The sequence below is a fragment of the Phyllostomus discolor genome, chromosome 3, assembly GCF_004126475.2.
Source record: "Phyllostomus discolor isolate MPI-MPIP mPhyDis1 chromosome 3, mPhyDis1.pri.v3, whole genome shotgun sequence".
Lineage (NCBI taxonomy): Eukaryota > Metazoa > Chordata > Mammalia > Chiroptera > Phyllostomidae > Phyllostomus > Phyllostomus discolor.
The window spans coordinates 174,091,709-174,111,581 of NC_040905.2; the positions used below are offsets into that span (position 1 = coordinate 174,091,709).

The 19,873-nt window shown below is 38.2% G+C and overlaps 1 protein-coding gene across 3 annotated transcripts in view; it reads left to right on the forward strand.

The window, feature by feature from the left end:
* Positions 1-615: 615 nt before the first annotated feature.
* CEP78 (centrosomal protein 78) overlaps positions 616-19,873 on the forward strand; it is a 29,540-nt gene continuing 10,282 nt past the window's right edge. The window contains exons 1-10 of one of the 3 annotated variants that reach the window (XM_028520078.2): positions 616-1,164; positions 4,928-5,100; positions 5,195-5,267; positions 6,511-6,614; positions 8,153-8,327; positions 10,685-10,798; positions 12,028-12,092; positions 12,394-12,505; positions 18,219-18,354; positions 19,560-19,605. In XM_028520078.2, the coding sequence (XP_028375879.1) occupies positions 912-1,164; positions 4,928-5,100; positions 5,195-5,267; positions 6,511-6,614; positions 8,153-8,327; positions 10,685-10,798; positions 12,028-12,092; positions 12,394-12,505; positions 18,219-18,354; positions 19,560-19,605 (1,251 nt within the window). In that variant the 5' untranslated portion in view covers positions 616-911. The remainder of the gene's footprint in view (positions 1,165-4,927; positions 5,101-5,194; positions 5,268-6,510; positions 6,615-8,152; positions 8,328-10,684; positions 10,799-12,027; positions 12,093-12,393; positions 12,506-18,218; positions 18,355-19,559; positions 19,606-19,873) is intronic. The other 2 variants (XM_028520068.2, XM_036021771.1) reach the window with 2 other exon arrangements.

Sequence of the window (19,873 nt, forward strand, 5' to 3'; positions counted from 1 at the left end):
GCTTCCTTGTTTAAGTTAACACCAATTTTCTGAGTTCTTCCACTTAGCTTTAAATTACTTAACTTCCTGCGCCTCAGTTTCTGTTTTGTAAAATGGATATGCAACAGTAAATTCTCTGCGAAGTTGTTAGGGAAATTTAATGGTTTCATATGGACTCAGCGCTTACAATGATGCCTAGAAGACATATGGTACTAGTTACCAGAGTTAGCCATCATCACCCTCCGTACAAAACAAAGAGATTAGTAATAACCACAGTAATGTCCTGAATTCATGGAACACTTTACAATTTGCAAGCAACCATGTGAGGTAAGTAGGGAATACATATTAAGAGTTCTTTGCACGAAATTAACACAGACGTGAAAGATTTAAAGGACCACAGTTCCTACAACCCCAGACACTTATGAGGAGTTCAGACTACTTTTTAAAATGCATTGCCACATCCGTATTTCGCTTTTAAGCGGACCAATCGGTAAACTATTTTTGGGAATCCTGAATTCCTAATACACTTACCTTTTGTACCACCCTCGCCTCGAAGGTCCCGCCCCTTGGCCCCACGGAGGCGGGGCCTGCGTGAAGACGCAAGGCGAGCGCGCTGACGTCTTAGCGCACTGCCCCCGTGGGACCCGCCCACCGGCTTGAACCGCAACCCCGCGCTGTGGAGGGCGGTGGGTGAGGCGGGAGCCAACGGCCGGCCACGGGGAGCGGGAAGCGGCGCGGGAGCGCAGCGTTGAGGGGCGGCTTAGGGGGTTCCCCGGGTTCTGCCTCTTCTGGCCGAGCCGCTGCTCTTCTGCACCCCGCGGGGCCACAGCTTTCGGGCTGTGGGCGCGCGAGGAGCTGGGCGGCAACCAGGGGCTCCCAGACGGGGGCGGGCGTCATCTCCACCTCCAGTCCCCCAAGGCCTCCCCGTGGCCATGATCGACTCCGTGAAGCTGCGCCGCGACAGCTCGGCCGACTTCTTCTCGCACTATGAGTACCTGTGCGCGCTGCAGGACTCTGTGCCGCTGCCCGCCGTGCGCTCCTGCCTGCGGGAGGGCGTGCTGGACTTCAACGCCGACCGCCTGCGCCTGGTAGACTGGACGCCGCTCCTCAACACCCTTAAAATTAATAAAGATCTGCCCCTGATCTCTATCAAGAGCTTCTTCCAACCGTGGCTTGGCGAAACAGGTTTGTAATTCCCGCTTCTCGTAGTCCCAGTATCGGTTCAGGGAAGCGGGATTTTAAATGGTGCAAGGTGGAGCCTGGGCACTGCAACCCCGGTGCCCAGTGCCGGGTTACGTGTGCCGGGGAGGGGGCGTGCGGCCTGGGAGTCTTACCAGCTTGGTGACCCTGGGAAAATCCTTTAAGGTCTCTTTTCTTGTCCGTGGCATGGATTTTAACAGGACCTGCTCTGTATGGTGACAGCAAGGATTCGCCGAGTTGAAGCTTGTAGAGAGCACTAAGCACAGTTTGGGACATCATTTAGGACTCGACAGATGTTATGGTCACCTAGTTTATTGAATGACTTTGCCTAGAGTAGAACAAAGCAATAAGGAAATTGATACATCCGAGCTTTTTGCTCTGTTTGTTTTACGACAGGGCTCTCGGGGAGGGGGTGTTTTCTTTCTTTTTCTTTTTATTGTTCGAATACGGTTGTTTCCATTTTCCCGCCACCACTTTCCCCCGTCCCACCCACCCCCGCCTCCCTTTCCCTTCCCCGCTTTGGAAGGGAAAGGGTGGTCAAGGAACATGTATAAAGGACCCATGGGCAAAGCCAAAGTGGGTGTTTTTATAGGAGTATTGTATAGTGGGAAGAGCATAGGTGTGAATGCAGCCTAGGGCTTGAATTCCAGAGTTTAACTCTTGTGTGACCGGGACGGGTTACTTTTGAACTGCATAATTGTAAAATGACATGAAAAACCACCCTTTCCCACGGGTTCTTAGAATTAGTAAGTTATGTTTGTAAAGTATCCTGGCACTTGTCTCCACAAAACGCTGCTGGAGACAAGGCCTCTGTCCTAGAGGAGCTTTCCTTTTACCCTGGGAGGCTGCAGGTGAACACAAACGCAGTAGTCAGTCCTCTGGAAGAAGTGAGTTCTGGTGCTACAGAGTGTAGCTATTGGAACGAAGGTTCAGGGCAGGCTTTTTGGAGGAGCCATCCTTTCTAAGTATGTGTAGAAGCTACTCAGATGACAGGAAGGAACAGCTGTGTCAAAGATTGATAAATATAAGAATATCTGGCAAAACTAAGGTACAGGACTAAAACTTCTGGTTGAGAAAGAAGTGAATTAAGGCGGGAAACCCGGTGGGGTCAAATAGGGAGGGGCCTTGTTTGTCTTGTCAAAGGGTTGGATGTTTATCTTGAAGGTGGTGGGAAACACTCAAGGATGATGGGATAGACTTTGATTTGGAAACTCACTCTGACCTCCATTATGGAAGGCAGTTTATTGGGAGGAGGGTGAATTGTAATCTAAGGGCCCAAATTAAGTGTAGAGAGGAGAACTGGATTACAGAGGTCAAAGACAATAGATGTGACCTGGTGACCAGTTAGAAGAGGGAGGGCAACAAGTTTGGGTGACAGTCTAAAGCAGCATTTTTCTGTGAGAGGCAGAGTACCAGAGGAAGGGATTCGGGGTGGGGAAAGGGTCTCCATCTTTAATTCTTTAAGAGCGGCTTGTGGGGCATCCAAACGTGTCTCTGCTAGACACGTCTGGGCCCGAGGTACAGATCTGGGCTCTTTGGGAAGACAGATGTTTGAAGGCCTGGGAGAGACGGAGCTTACTCAGAAAGAAGATCCTGAAAATCATAGACCTGAAAAATGTTTTTCTTTAAATGGACACACTTGAAAATGTTCATAAACTGAGAAAGTCAACAGAAAGGGAGGGTGTGAAGATTTAAAAGAGGGAAGGATTTTTTTTTTTATTTAATTTTTTAAAAAACCTAAACGCTTCTCACGTATGTGCTGGGTCGTTTTCTAGGCACTGGGGTTCGTGCCATCTGGTAACCTCTTCTGCAAGGACAGTGTAATTCATCCCCTGGTGAAGAGAATTCAGGTTATTCTCTGCATCTTATTCAGGTGTAGGAACTGTTCTGTACCTCTGAAGACTTTACTTAACCAAAGTAGTAACTTTGAAATCAAAAGAAATTACAGTTGGAAGGGACCTCAGAGTCAAGACCACTGCATTTAATCCTGTTTTATGTTTTACATTTAGATATTTACAATACAGTAAGGAAAATGTATTAGAGAGACCATTGTCCAGAGTTCCTTTACTGAACCTCATTTATCGCTTGCATCCAGTGGATCTAGGCTGTGTAGATTTTAACCTCCTAGATTTGCTTCTTCATCCTTAATTATGTTTTTCCTCGGGCTATTGCAGAAGCTACCAGCTGATTTTGCTGCCTGTGAGTTCAGTTTCTCTCAGTTCATCTGCCTTTTCTTCTTCAGTTATCTTCTAAACTGAAAAGATGTGCTTAACATGATGCTTATAATGGCTCACGTCCACAGGATTAATGCATATTGGTTGCATAGCTTGGGTTCCGCACAAAGGCTTGAAATCTGAGCTGTGCTCTGCCAAGCCTCACAGGACTAGTTAGCCCTGAGGAGGGGTTCTTTTTCTAATCTGTCTGAAGTAGATACTTTTTTCTAATCCTTTCCTTTATCTAATTGGTCCTTGAGCAGTGGGGTGCCTTTTCTACCCTGCAGTCACCTGTTCCAGTGGCAGCCCTCATCCCCATCACCCATGGGATTAAAGCCACTCTCTCTCCCAGGCATGCTTCAGGCAGCCTCTCTGTTTTTATTTTATTTTATTATTTATTTTATTTTTTAGAATAAACACTTTTATTACATGAACTAAAATAGGAGAGAAGAGGATTTATTTGCCTTTTGGGGCCTTGATTTTCCTCAGGTAGAACTCCAGCTCCTTGCCCTCCAGCACGTAACCACCTGCCGGGCCACACTGGCCTGGTCCTGGAGCCGTGCATTCGAGAGTCTCACCCTGCTGGCACTGCTCCTCTAGAAGACTGATGGTTTTGACATTCTTTTTCCTTTCATCATATTTCTTCTGAATTTTCTTTGATCCTTTTTTGTTTAAAATCTCTTGCTCCACAGGAGTCAGCGTGGCCCCTTCTTGCAGCCCAGGGACAGTGGCTAATGGGACTCGTATCACTGTCGTTATGGTGTGTCATTAATGAGCACGATGCAGTTCTTTATGAGCATCTTGGTATGGCCCAGTTTGTTGTTGGATGCCTTATGGACAACATCTACAATCCTTGTTTTGTGCAGACAACACTCTGAGCCCAGGAGTAGTTGCCCACGTCCAGCCTCAAGGCTTGGTACTTGTTGTTGGCTCCCCACACGTGGACTGTGTGTGTACGCAGCAGGAGCCCATCTTAGTGTTGGCAGCAGGGCCTCCCGGCTCGCTTTTTCACTTCTCTTGATGGGGCTTTCTCTTGGCGCCCAGTCTTGTGGCCCTTGTGCCTGTTGTCCGGAGAGATGCCCGTGGCTTGGCGCCAGCTGGAAGGAGAAAAGGCGAAGGGTCATTTCGATCTCTTCCCACCTTGTACCCCTGGCCTTTACTCGTCCCCACCTGTAGTACTGTCCATGCTTGGCAGGTGTTGGGCTTGGAAGTCTTTGCACATGTGCCCCCTCTGCAGTTAATGCACCTTCCTTGCTAACTGAGTAGTCGTTCTCATCTTTCTAGATGATCAACCTCAAGGTTATCTTGAAGTCATCACTTATATATAACTTTTTGCTTCCATAGGAACTTTTTTTACTCGCATAGTTTATGTTTTTATATCTTATGTGGTTGAAGTTTTGAGTTTATATGTGTCCCTCCTTAAAGAGGGCATTAAGGATAGGAGTCATTTCTATGCCTAAGCACAGAGCAGATGCTTTTTAAGGATGATAAAATGTATGGTTGAAACCACTAACTTTACATTACTTTTGCTTCAGTTTCTGACAGAAATAAAGTTTGCAGGAGTCGAGTTCCTGCAATAAGAAGCAAAGATGTGACCTTCCAGCTTTGTAAAGCTCTTAAATGCTGTTTAAGTGCATCGAATGCTCTAAAGAACCTGGAGCTAAATGGACTAGTTCTGAGAGAGAGAGATTTAATTCTTTTAACAAAGGTAAGCCTTTTCCATTGGGTCCTGAGAACATTTGATAGTTGCTTTTGGGGGAAACTAAACCAATAATTTTTTTAACCTTTTCTCCCCATTTAAGGGATTGAATAAATCAACTACTTTGGTGCACCTTTCTCTTGCAAATTGTCCAATTGGAGATGGAGGTTTAGAAAGTGAGTTTCAATCTTACTTAAGTATCTTCTCATTGGACTGGTCTCATGATGCCGTACACACCATGTTAATTCCTGTTTGCACCTTTTCTTGGTGCTGCCTCTATCTGAATTGTCTCCTGTGCCTGCTCAAACCTTTGTCCAGTCTCACTTTACCATAAAAGTTCATCATGCCTGATACTTTCTGAACTAGTTTTACTTAAGGTTGTATTAAGCCACAAGCTACACAGATACATGTTTTGTTTTTCTGTGTTTGTTTATCTTTTAGAAATATTATGGAAAGGGTAATAGCAAGATATAAAGAGAGAAAATCAGCATTATCTTTAAATAGTTAAAACACTTATGTGCAATCATAATTATAATGCACCGTGGTATGTGCTAAAATAGGAAATATATGCTGAGTACTATGACAATATATAAAAGGCCAGCAAACTCAGTGTAGGTGGGGGCATATCATGGATGTAATCACAGAGAAGGTGCTCTTAATTGGGGTCCTGAAGAATTAGTGTGTGATCACCATGTCCAGTAGTGGTCTGGAGGGATAAGGAAGCCTGAATTTCAGTTTGAGGGAACAGAATTTGAGGCCCTCTATCTTATCTTATGTTGCTCTAGTATGTTGTATAGCACCTAATAAAATTCTGGGGTTATAGTTGACATTTAAATTGTTGATTGAGCCCTGGCTGGTGTGGCTCAGTGGATTGAGTGCTGGCCTATGAACAAAAGGGTCACTAGGTTGATTCCCAGTCAGGGTACATGCCTGGGTTGCAGGCCAGGTTCCCAGTAGGGGGCATGCAAGAGGCAACCATACATTGAGGTTTCTCTCCTTCTCTTCCTCCCTTTCTTCCCCTCTACTTAAATAAATAAAATCTTTTTTAAAAAAGTTGATTGATAATCAAGATGAGGTTATAGGAAATGAAAATAGGAAGAATCTTAGCTTTTTTAGTTTGTCCTCTGTCTCAGAAGGTAGACAGTATTTTACTGAGTAATTTGGAATAAAGTCTGCAATATTCAGAGTTTAGTTTTTAGCATCTAAATAGAATTTAACTGTTGCTGTAAACTGGAATAACACTTTGTTACTGCCATATTTTAGAATGCACCAATCCATATCCATTGTCAGTGAAGATCATAGATAATGATTCTTAGAGTATAGCTATAAACCTCCAGTAGATTCAGAAAAGTGAGTAAATCAAGATGGACTACACTCTGTAGGCTCTTCATCTTACTGTGTGTGTTTTTTTCCCTTTAGTTATTTGTCAAGGTATAAAGAACTCTATCACTCTTAAGACAGTAAACTTCACGGGGTGTAATCTGACATGGCAGGGAGCAGATCACATGGCCAAGATCTTAAAGGTGATTTTATGCTTAAACTTTCATGAAAACATTATGTGACTCAAGCACATTACTATTTTGATACAATATGGCAGTTAGTTTTGTCATTTGATACAGGTGGTAATTGCAGTTCTAGTTTTGTTGAAAGAATATGATCAGTTTTCAGTTTGGGGTTCTACATTTAGTAACAATGGTCCATTTAATCTTAGAGATTAGAGATGTAATATAAACTCATTATAAATAATGCTTTTGTGTATTTTTAGTTACTGAAAACATTTATTGTGATACTATGAAGAGAGTTTATATTATTACAGCTTTCAGGTGACTTAAATATTTATTGTTAACTGCTGTAATTTATAAACAAATAAAAATCACTACCATAGCATTTTGTAAATATAGTTTTTAAAATAACACTTTAACAACTTACAGTGGTTTTAACTACCACATTTAGGCCTAAAATTCCTTATTAATAATGTAAGGTACAGCCCTTTATTAATAGGTTGATGGTACAGGTCAGGCATAGATGGACTGTGGCTGGTGAGCCCCATTTGGCCCACCAGCTGTCTGTCCTTTACTCGTCGCACTGAGTAGCTGCAACAGAAACTGTATAGCCCACCAAGCTAAAAATGTACCTTTGGACCTGTACAGAGCAAACCCACTGACCCCTGGTATAGAAGACAGCAAAAAGCAAGGATTCTGAAACCAAATGGCCTAGGTTCAAATCCCAGGTCTCCCATTTCATAGCTTTTGACTATAGACAAATTACTTCTGTGCCTCATTATGTGGATTAAATGAACTAATTTTATATAAAGTAGTGGCTGGCACATAATAAACACTATGTAAGTGCTTGCTGTGATTTCCACTGTTGCTTTAATAAGTTACTGCTAATAGAAAAACAACACTAATGATTTTTTGTTTATAATGTCATAGAAACTGGGTCTTGTTCTTTAAGAATATAGTAAAATTTCTTTCTTTTAAAGTTTTCCCTGTTGCTAAAATTTATTTTATGACTAGAGAGAGCTTATAATATGTCTTTCAGACAACTCATGTGGTTAAAATCAAACCATCAATTTTCTAAGGCATGTCAAACTGGCTTTGCATATTCAAGGCCTCTAAAGTTGGTGTGCATACCCCAAGTAGTATGTTGAGATCCATTGGGTTACAAGAAGAAAATATTAGAACCTCTATATTTATTTTTTTATCATTTAAAAAATATGCATAGTACAAATGTACATAAAATATATGCATGGACTTGCATGTATATAATTTATTCAGATAAGGAAAATTAAATTCATGGAATGGAATTGAGTTGTCAAAGTTTACATAACTAACCAGCAGCAGGTCATCCTGTGCCTGAAGTCTAACTAATCACTGGCAAACTAGAACCTGGGTCACAGGACTCCTAAACTACAGTCGAGCATTTAACCTCTCTAGTTGACTCTCCTGGAATATATACTTGGTATGTGTGCGTAAATCTCAAACAGGATAAGCCACACTCAGTATGCCTACCTTGCTCCCTTATTCAAGCTACTTAATTCCGTCTTATTAAACCTTTGAAGTATCAGACCATGAGAAGACATGAAGAAACCTGGGCAGAGAGTCTTCGTTATAGGAGACCTGATCTCGACTGTATGGCTGGCTTGAGGCGCATCACTTTGAATTGTAACACGCTCATTGGTGACTTTGGTGCAAGTGCTTTTGCAGAATCGCTTAGTGAGGATTTATGGCTTAGAGGTAAAAATGTTGACTCTTTTAATATTAAAAGTATTTAGCTTTTGGCACAATACTGTTGTCTTGTTTTACTTTATTTTTATTGTTGACATTATTACAGATGTCCCCATTCCCTGCCCCCACCCTTTTCCTACCTGTACTCAGCCTCCACCCTTCCTTTCCCTGTGGCCACCACCACACTGTTGCCTGTGTCTGTGTGCCACGCATAAATGTTCTTTGGCTCATCCTTTCACATTCTTTCATCTAGTTCCCACTCCTCTCCCCTCTGACAGCTGCCAGTCTGTTCCATGTGTCCATACCTCTATTTCTGTTTTGTGTGTCAGTTTCTTTTGTTGATTAGATTCCACATGTAAGTGAAATCATATGGTAATTGTCTTCTCTCACTGGCTTATTTCACTTAGCATAATAATCTCCAGGTCTATCCATGCTGTCACAAAAGGTAAAAGTTCCTTCTTTTTTATGGCCATATAGTATTCCATTATATAAATATACCAACCCTTGTTTATCCATTACCTACTGATATGTGTTTGGGCTGTTTCCAGACCTTGGCTATTGTAAATAATACTGCAGCGAACATAGGGATACATATACTCTTTGGAATTGCTGTTTCAGAATTCTAAGGTTATATACCCAGATGTGGGATCGCTGGGTCAAAAGGCAGTTCCAGTTTTAATTTTTTGAGGAAATTTCATACTGTTTTCCACAGTGGTTGCACTAGTCTGTATTCCCCATTTTTTCTGAAAACTTTTATTATGCTTTTAAACTTTTTTGAAGAGTTGTGTATATTCTTTATAGAGAATACAAAAGTAATAAGAAAAAATTACCCCTAATCTTAGTAATACCTAGACATAATCATTGTTTATTTTGGTATATGAACTTTCCGTCTGTATTTTTTATAAATTTACTTGTACATTTAGAGATTATGAAAATAGAATCATAGTGTACCTACTCACATATCTGCTTTTTACACTGAATGACGTATCATGCAACATTTCAATATACTGATGTACAATGGCTTAATCAATTCCGTGCAGTTGGATTTAGACAGTTTGTGTGTTTTCCTGTCGGAAACAGTGTGTAGTGAGCACTCAGTATATACATATCTAAATGTGACGGATTTTTAAGACTTTGGGTATATGCTGCTAAACTGCCAGCCAGGAATGTTGTGTCTGTGTATAGTCTGCTCTGACAGTTTATGTGAGGCTTGCTCCTTCGAGAACACGGGCTTGTGTCGCTTTTAAACATGGTAAAGCTACAAAAATTAGTACCACTGTTTTTTTTTTTAAATGCGAGTGGGATTACTTCAAATTTTATCATTTTTTTCACTTAGTGTAGTATAAACACCTTAACAATCAGTAAATTTGCATCTACCACATTATCTTTAGTGACTGTTCAGAGTTCCATTTATATAAATATGCCATAGTATACTTAGCTTATTCATTATCAGTTTGGCTAATTGAGTAATTATATTCTGTGTCCATTCTCCTGTGGTAAGAGTTTGTAAGTGTTACATCATATTCTGTTAGATCCATGTATCTGACTTCTTATTTCTGTGTGTCATGAGGTTCTGAAAGACCAGTTATTTTAATGTAAGTGTGTACACAACACTTTTTTTTTAGAAGGCTCATATGATAGTTTCCTCATATGTATACTTTTTATAGCAGAGCTTTTATGATGATCCCTTTGGTTTAAACGAGTAGACTATGCTGCCGCAGAACTGCAGGTGTTCATGATCATTCATTCTGTTCTTGGACCTGTTACTGAGAAAGAGTTCTTGACTGTCATTCTTTCATGACAGGCTTTTAGCATATTTAACATGTATTTTATCATATAGCCACACATTCTTGGACTTGTCATTATTTGCATCCTTAAACTTTTTCTTTGTCTTTTTAGTTCTAAATCTAATAGTTAATACATTTTTAATTGATTTCCCATTTTAATTAGTTTTGAGAGTAAATTGGAGCTCAAGATCATGATGAAAAGAGTGCAGTCCGATTGCTGAGCCCTCCCAGTTTTTGCCTATGAGAGCTACACTGCCACTAGCACTCTTGCTGATAGGAACTGCGCTTCTCATGTGGTTTTTTGCCTCATTGATTATGCAGTTATTCTTTAACTCTAATTGTAAAGCATGCTGGGTGATTACTAAAGTCAGGATAATCATGGCACGTTCAAGAAGACTTTTTTATTGGACTTTAGTATTATGTGTGCATATGCTTTTAAAAAATTTTTTTCAGTTCCTAATATTAAACACTACCATGACTAGCCTTGTGCAGGAATTGCCTGTGCATGAATAAGTGAGAGCTGACTGTATGTTAAACCTGTACAGAACCGGCAAATGACCTTTTGTCTTTTGTCACTAGCACTTGACCTGCAACAGTGTGGCCTCACCAATGAAGGAGCCAAGGCTTTACTAAAGGCCCTTGAAACCAATGGAACTCTGGTCATCCTGGATATAAGAAAAAATCCACTCGTTGGTATGTCTCCACATTTTTTTTTTGATTAACAAAACAAAAAGATTTATTCATGTATTGACAGTTGTTAAAACCTAATGTGTTTACTTTTCTAATCTTACACTTTTCTAATACAAAGTCTTACCCTCATGGGACTTACATGCTAGTGGAGAAGTTTAGATAGAAATGAGTAAACAAATAAGTGGTATTATTTCATACAGTAGTAAGTACAAAAATACCTTAAGGTGAGGAGACTGAGCGGGGCACGTAGCACTGTATTAGATAGGTCTGTCCGGGGACAGTTCTGCTGGAGAAGTGACAGGGGAGGGGAGGAAACCTGAGTGACCAGAGGGGCACGCTGTGGAAGATCTGGGGAAGTGCCTTCCAAGACAGCAGAGCAGTGAGTATGTGGGTGGCAGGGTGGATGGAGTAAGTAAGGAAAAACGGGAAGACAGCACGGCCTGAGCACTGAGTGAGGGAGAGCATGGTATGCATGAAGGCAGGGAGCTAGCCTTGAGGGCCAGAGTAAGGACATGGATTGTTCTAAATGAGCAAAGTTTTGAACGGGAAAAAGGTATGATTTGGAGAGCATTTCGATAAGATAACTGTGGTACAGGGACTAGACTTGTGAGGGGATAAAGAAGCGAAACGGGGAGACCAGTTAGAAGGCTGTCACAGTGGTCCAAATAAGAGAGGGTTATGGCTTACCTTAGGTGGAAAGTTGGAGCTGGTGAAAAGTCATTGAATTCAGGCTGTGTTGTGAGGGTATAGCTAATAAGACTTGGAGATAAATTAGGTGTGGGGTTTGAAGGAAGTAGTAATGAAACAAATCCCAGATGTTTGTGTGCAACTAGGTGATACCACTTACTGAGAAGGGGGCTGAGGAAAAGAGCAGATTAGAGGGAATGTTGGCACTTTGGTTTGATGCTCAGGTGCCCCTTAGGTATCTAAGCGTATGGATGGTACCTAGACTCTGCCTTCTGTCCAAAGGTATCTAAAGTGTTTAGATTTGATCTTTGCTGCTTGCAAAATAGTAGCCATCAGGGGGCAGTATGTGAAGTGAAATACTTTCATGTTAGGTTTTTGAGGAAGAAATTAGACTACTCAGAGGCAGGAATAGGTATACAGTTACATTATGAGGGTTTTATATTTAATTTTATGGGAAAAGCAATAATTGGTTGGCTTTTGTTTTTAAATAGGACTAGCCACTTACCGGGAAACAATTACTATAACTTCAATTTATTTTACTTTAGATCATTCTGTGATGAAAGCAGTTACCAAAAAAGTTCTCCAGAATGGAAGGAGTGCCAAGTCAGAGGTATAACATGGTTTACTTCTTAGGCCAAAAATGTCTCTTTTATTGATTGTTTTTTTTTAACCAATGAAATAAAATTATCAAGGTAATTTCTAGCATCTTAACTTGTTAATCAAATGAAATGGCTTTTCTGTTTTTGAAATATTGTGTGAATCTTTAATTTGAAGTCTTAGGACCGCAAATTGTAAACTTTTTATTAGCTTAACAAAAAGCTAATAAACCAGAAATTAGTAATTTCTGATTAAGATCAAACCCTCATAAATTACCTTTTTCTGAAATGGAGTATTTATTATTCCTCTTCCAGTATCAGTGGATAACTTCTCCATCAGTGAAGGAACCATTCAAAACTGCTAAACAGAAAAAGAAAACTATAATTCTGGGAAGTGGTCGGAAAGGAAAGGCAACTATTAGAATTGGTAACCCTTTTTATGTTGGCTTTTCAGCGCTATTAGAACTTATGCTTCCATGTATTCTGGTGTGCTGAAATTGAAGTCTTTTCTCGTATGTTTATGGTAACAACCTCTATTAACTACATGTATTTTGAGGTGACTATGATTGTTCTGATGCAGATTATGAGAATTTGTGAACTGTAGAAATGATGAATTTAAGCAGGAGATGCTAATATTTTCATATTTTTAAATTAACTGATTTTCTTGTTTGTGCTTCATAAAAACTTTGTTATATATATGTTTTGAATATATTTCCTGTTTGATGATTATTTCTAATACTTCACAGTTGAAATTTGGGGAGCACTTAGTTGACAATTTTAGCATTGACGTTTTTGATTGGTGATTTTTTAAAAATAATTATTCTTTTGTGCTATAAGAAACGAAATTTTTTCCAAGTTCTAGTTTTACGTCTTGCTCTCCTCTTCCTTGGATATTCCTGTGTAAAGTTGTTGAGTGAGGTTATACCTTGTTTCTTTCACGAGTAAAAAAAAACTTAGATTATATATAATGCTTATAAAAGAATGCTGCAGGCAAGTTTTTTGACCATAGACGGAACATTGTAGAAAAACATTCTTTTTGTTATAATTTATATTTAGTTTTTCAAATAATACTTAACCGTTCAAATAATATTTAATACTGAATTTTAAAATCAAGCCTAAAATTTTGTGTCCAAACATAATTTTTAAAATCTTCTAATGAAATCCTTGAACAATGACATAAGTTTCATATTCTTGTGAACATAATTCAGTTCTGATATTTTTGTATTGTTTCTAAAAACACCATAACTTTTATTTCTAGAACAAGTATCTTTAGTTACAAATACCCTTCTTGTGTGTGTGTGTGTGATGAGAATGAATGGCGAAATGGAATTACTTAAACAAAATCTAATATGAACCTGACCCTTTATTGAGAGTAAATTTACATTTTGAAATATACCATAAAGTATGTTCAAAAGAAAGTGAAGTAAATTTTTTGTATATATAATCTTCCAATTTTCTAGATAAAGGTTTGTGGTGACTTTCATTATATATCAGGTACGTGAAGACCACCAAACAATTACCAACAAATAATCTTTTATTTGGATGCTACCTGAAAAAAATGTTTAGACTAAAATGTTTATTGATTTATTTGTTTGCAATATATACCCTATCCCTACTTTAAGGTGAGGGAAATATAGATCAGGTCTGGACAGTGGTGTGTTCTGCTTGTGACTCAGCAGAGGCAAGACAGAGGTTTCACTGACAGGTCTATTGGATTGCTTTTTTATTTATTTTGCTTTTGTAATTAAAAATTTTTTTCTATTACAGTTTACACTCGATATTATTTTGTGTTAGTTTCAGGTATACCACATAGTGATTAGATAGTCATATACTTTACAAAGGGCTCCCCCTGGTATTTCCTGTACCCAACTGGCACCATACATAGTCATTACAATATTACTGACTGTATTCTCTGTGCTGTACTTTACATCCCCGTGGTTGTTCTACAGCTATCAACTTGTACTGCTCAGTCCCTTCACCTTTCTCACCCAGTCCCCTAACTCCTCACCCCTCTGGCAACCAACAGTCTGTTCTCTGTGTCTATGAGTCTGTTTCTGTTTTGTTTGTTCATTTATATAGTTGTGTTTTTTTTCAATTGTTGTTCAAGTATAGTTGTCTCCATTTCCCCACCACTACTTCCCCCCACCCCAGCCATTTCCACTTCCCACCCTCAATCCTAACCCCCTTTGGCTTTGTCCATTTGTCCTTATACATATTCTGTGACAACTCTCCCCCCTTTGGATTCTACATATAAGTGAAATCATATGATATTTGTCTTTCTCTGATTGACTTACTTCACTTAGCATAATAACCTTGGTCCATGCATGCTATAGCAAATGGTAGGATTTTGTTTTTGCTCATGGCTGAGTAATACTCCATTGCATATACGTACCACAGCTTTCTTACCTACTCATGTATTGATGAGTACTTGGTTTACTTTCTTAGGTTAGCTATTGTAAATAACTCAGCAGTGAACATAGAGGTGAAATATATTCTTTGGAATTAGTGATTTGAGTTTCTCTGGATATATACCCAGAAGTGGGATTGCTGGGTCATAAGGCAGTTCCATTTTTAATTTCTGGGGGAACTTCCATACTGTTTTCCATAGTGGCTATACTAGTCTGCATTCCCACCAACAGTGCATGAGGGTTCCCTTTTCTCTATACTTGTTGTTTGTTGATTTACTATTGATAGCCATTCAGACAGGTGTGAGAGGCAATATCTCATTGTGGTTTGAATTTGCATCTCTCTGATGATTAGTGACATTAAGCATTTTTTCACATCTGTTAGCCATCTGTATTATTCCTCTTTGGAGGAGTGTCTATTCAAGTTCTTTGCCCATTTTTTTTGTTCTGTTTTGTTTGATCCTCAACCAATGACATTTTTTTCCCATTGCTTTTAGAGAGAGAGAGGAAGGGAGAAGAGGTTTAGAGAGAGGGGAAGGGAGGGAGAAAGAGGGAGAGAAACATTCATGTGAGAGAAATTTGATTGGTTGCCCCCTGTAAGTGCCCAACTGGTGACCAAACCTGCAACCTAGGCGTGTGCCCTGAACGGGAATGAACCTATGACCTTTCGGTTTGTGAGACAATGACCAACCAACTGAGTCACACCAGCCAGGGTTGTGCCCATTTTTTAATCGGGTTGTTTGGTTTTATTTTTTGTTTTTGCGGGTTTTTTTGTACTGAATTGTGTGAGTTCTTTATAAATTTTGGATATTAACCCTTAATCAGATTGTTGATGTTTTCTTTGCTCTACAAAACTTTCTAATTTGATGTAGTACCATTTATTTTTTTATTTTGTTTCCTTTACCCAAGGAGATATATTAAAAAAATAGGTTACTAAGAGAAAGTCCAAAATTTTACTGCCTGTGTTTTTTTCTAGGAGTTTTATGATTTTGAGTCTTACATTTCAGTCCTTAATACATTTTTAATTTATTATCGTGTATGGTGTAAGAAGGTGGTCTAGTTTTATTTTTTTGCTTGTATCGGTTCAATTTTCCCAATAGCATGTATTGAATAGACTATCATTACCCCTTTGTATGTTTTGCCTCCTTTGTCAAATATTAATTAACCACACAGATGTGGATTTATTTCTGGGTTCTCTATTCTGTTGCATTGAACTATGTGTCTGTTTTTGTGCCATAACATTGTTGTTTCAATTACTATGGCCTTGTAGTAAGTATTGGATGCTACCTGAAATTTTTAAAAATTGTTGTTTGACTTAATACCACTGAACTGTACACTTAAAAGTGGTTAAGATGGCCCTAGCTAGTGTGGCTCAGTGGATTGAGTGCCCACCTGCGGGCCAAAGGGTCACCGGTTCAATCCCTGTTTGGAGCACATGCCTGGGTTGCCGGCTGGGTCCCTGGTTGGGGGTGTGCGAGAGGCAACCACACACGTTGATGTTTCTCTCCCTCTGTCTCTCCCTTCCCCTCTGTCTATAAACAAACAAACAAGCAAATAAAATGGTTAAGATGATAAATTTTATGTTTGGTGTATTTGACCACAATTTTTAAGTATATATTTAAAGATTTTTGCTTAGGTTTTATGAAGGTATTGATTTTGTATAATAATGGAAATAAAAATAGAGAGCACTGCTAATTCCATTATACTATCAAGCAATATTGACATTTTCATTTTTCTTCATCTATAAACATAATTCTACATTGCTTAAATATAATTGGCCATTATTTTTTTAACTCTGTATTAAATTAAATTTTATGTGATTTCTGGTTGTACTTTTTAATGCATTCACAAGGTTTCATTGAGTTACTGAGTTGAATGGTTAATTTTAATTGTTGAAAAATTAGAAATAACCTAAATATTAAGTAATTTTGTAAAAAACATCTTCATAAATACAAGTTCTTTTTTTACTATTAAAAGATTTGTGTGTTTTATTCTCCATTAATTAACTTGTTTGGTCAATAATATTTAAGTAATAGTTGTTAAGAGTGTTTTATTAAATCCAAAGAAATCTTATGATTTGCCTACCAATTTTAATTTCCAAACAGTGATATTTTAGTAGTCAAATAGTATATACAAAGAAGTTGAGATTTGAGGTATCACACTAATTATATATTATTATTAAAAGTTTATATCATAATGTAAAGATTCTTAAAAGTAAATTGGTGTTTTCATATAATATTAGAAGTAGAAATGTATATGTAAAATACTTACATATTAAAAATATTGGAAATTCAACGATTTTAGTACCTGGTGGTGTAAAAGGGTATCATAGGATGAAACTAAAGCAATTAAAATATTTTTCCTAACTTAGCATGATTAAACAGAGTGGAAATATGACAAGTTTATGAACTCACTGAGCTATTTTGAGAGTAATTTTATTTCTTGGGTTTTTTGTTTGTTTGTTTTTTGTATTTGCCTCAGTTATGTGGAGACATGGAGGTAAGCCAAATCAGTGTCTGGTCCTGTAGTTAGAGCCAGGTAAGGTTGAGGATTAAACAGTTGTGAACTGTGTCACATTCCTATTATAATAGCATGTGCAGAAAGGAAAGAGGAACTTTTATTAAAATATTTTTTCTTCTAACAAGATAAATATAAATTCTTTTGGTTTTAATTATAAATATATTTGCATTCATTTCTGAAATTAAAGGAAAAGGTATACACATACAAATCACATACACACAATGTTATTAGAGAGTAATTAATTAACAAAAACATAATACAGTAAGATGGAATGAGCTTCTATATAGTTTGAGAGATAATGTGAATTTATCCAGAGAAATCACACGGGATCATGTGATTATCAGTCAGCTACGCTGCAGGAAATATTTGTCCCATACTAATCACATGTACTTTATTTCACATGCCATCCCAATGTTCCTAAAGTAGATCTTCTCTAATGAAATAGGTTTGAGGGATGAATACAACTATTTTAACAAACCTATCTTACTTGTTTTCAGCGATAGTGAAAATATTTTAATGTGAATTTTAATATATGGTTTGTTCTAAATAAAGTATTAACATGTAGACTACTTTTTGCTACCAAATACTTCATATAAAGATACTTGACTCTTTAGTATTGAAATGTTGGGTAAGTCTCCACATTTCACTCTTTTACCCAATAGGTTTTATTTCTTTTGCATTGTCTACATGAAATCAAATGAGCAATGAACAGACTTATAGGAGAGTAACATTGATTATAACACCCAGGAATTTTCAGCCTTGTAACCCGATTATTTTTGCATAGGAAAATTAATCTTAAATTGAAATTTTGGTCTGTTCAGGAGATTCTGTTTGGCAGGAATCATGGATGTATCTCTATCTTTGATATTCAGAAATGCCAAGGATATTCTGATATTCAACAAACAATGTTTATGCATGCTACATAAAACATACCATATATCATTTTTCAATTCTTGATATATTTTTATTTACTTTTACATATTCTGCACATTTCATTTATTTTAGTTAGAATACTAACCTGTTACCATGGAGAAGTTGTATTTTTAAACATTTCTGGCTTATGTAAAACATTTTTACAAAATGACTCTATCTTTAATGGCCTTGGATCACTCTTAAGGGTCGTTTGTATTCTTTTAAAAGTGTGCCGATGTGATAATTGCTCTGTAGACCCTGAGTGCATCTTGAGTCTTTCTTGTAATGCTTTTTCAAACATAGGACTGGCCACAAAGAAACCTGCAAATAATGGAAGAAAACCCAGCCTTAGTAAAGAGTGTTATGCCCCCGAGCCTCTCCCACCTGGCGTGTCTGGTTTCCTGCCCTGGCGCACTGCAGAACGTGCCAAGAGGAACAGGTAGAGTGTTTTTATTCCCTATCTTTAGTCACTCAGAATTCTTTATTTTGATGCTTCTATTATGTGGGGGAGTCTCTGGCTGTTTCTCTAGTGGATAAAGATATCTCACACAATGGTTTCTGCCTAGTGGACCTGTAAGGAAGAAAAACTAAAGGTAATTATAATCAGGAGTTTTAAAGTTACTTCTTGAGTGTCAAAAGAGATATAACCCAGTGGAAGTCAAGAGGAGACTAAAATGATCTCTAATCGTGCAAGTGAGAAGTTTCACTAAAGGCTGGCATAGGTGAGCCAAGCCCTGCCTGCATCACAAAAGTGGGACTGTGGAGTGTAGTAATGGGAAGAAAGACACTGTAAGCATGGAAATAGTGTAGTGCAGAGTGGGTAACAAGTATGGATTAGACTTGATCTAACTCAGTCAACTGGCATAACGCATTTTGTGAGTCACAGATTTAACTAGTTTTAGCTGATTATTTACTCAAGGAATAGCCGTTTATAGTAATTTTTGTCATACAAGTGTAAAAGTCTTAAAATTGTTGGAACTGTAATTTTAGGCTTGTCAGTGAATCAGATTACTAGAAGTCATTTTCAGATGATATGGTATATTCAAGAAATTGGGAATTGACAGTTGGATAGGAAAACAGAGCATTGATTTTAAACGGGACTTGAAGTAGATACTGTGTAAAATGTTAAATTGCTCACATTAAATTGATTGTGTGTAGTGATCAATTATACATCATTGTCTCCATTGGACCACTGATTGTACTGTTTCGCAAATGGTAATGTGAATTATTATTGTATAAACTGCAGAGCTGAGGCCCCAGTCTTTGCCCATAGTTTTATAACTTAGTGGTTTTATATCTTCTTTCAGAGACACTTAGTAATCTCAAGTTCATCCTATTCATAAGGAATAGTAAATTAGAGAATCATAATATTACCAAGTAAAGAAGTAAGACCGGAAAGTTCAGTCATCCTGAACGTAGGAACTGACGGTGCACCTCTGCAGCTCAGTTATCACAAAGCCAATCTGCTAAATTCTGTTAAAATTTTCTTCATGGCAGAGCCTGCCAGGTCCTCATTTTGAACTTATGTATTTTTATACAAAATTGTATGTGGATATTGTACATAATCCTGACAAGTTTTATTAATGGGTTAACTGATGATGTATTTACATTAAAATATAATTTAATTTGTTGATATCTCTTTAGGGGTTTTCCATTGATCAAAACTCGTGATTTATATAATCAGTTGCAGGTATGTAGTTATCATACTTACAATCTCTCAGGGACTGAAGGTGGAAGGTCATTCTCTTTGCTTTTTAAATGGGGCAGAACCTTAAACATTTTTCCCTTCCTGAAGTGAATTTACTTAAAACTGCGGGTCAGTCTCCCAGTGCCACTTTGTGGTTGTGTGGATGTGGCATGCACTGACACCCCTGTGGTTTCATCTGTAAACGAGAAAGCCGTTTCTGTGGTCCATAAATCAGCTGTTACCCAGGGAAATGGGTGCGACTGCCATTACT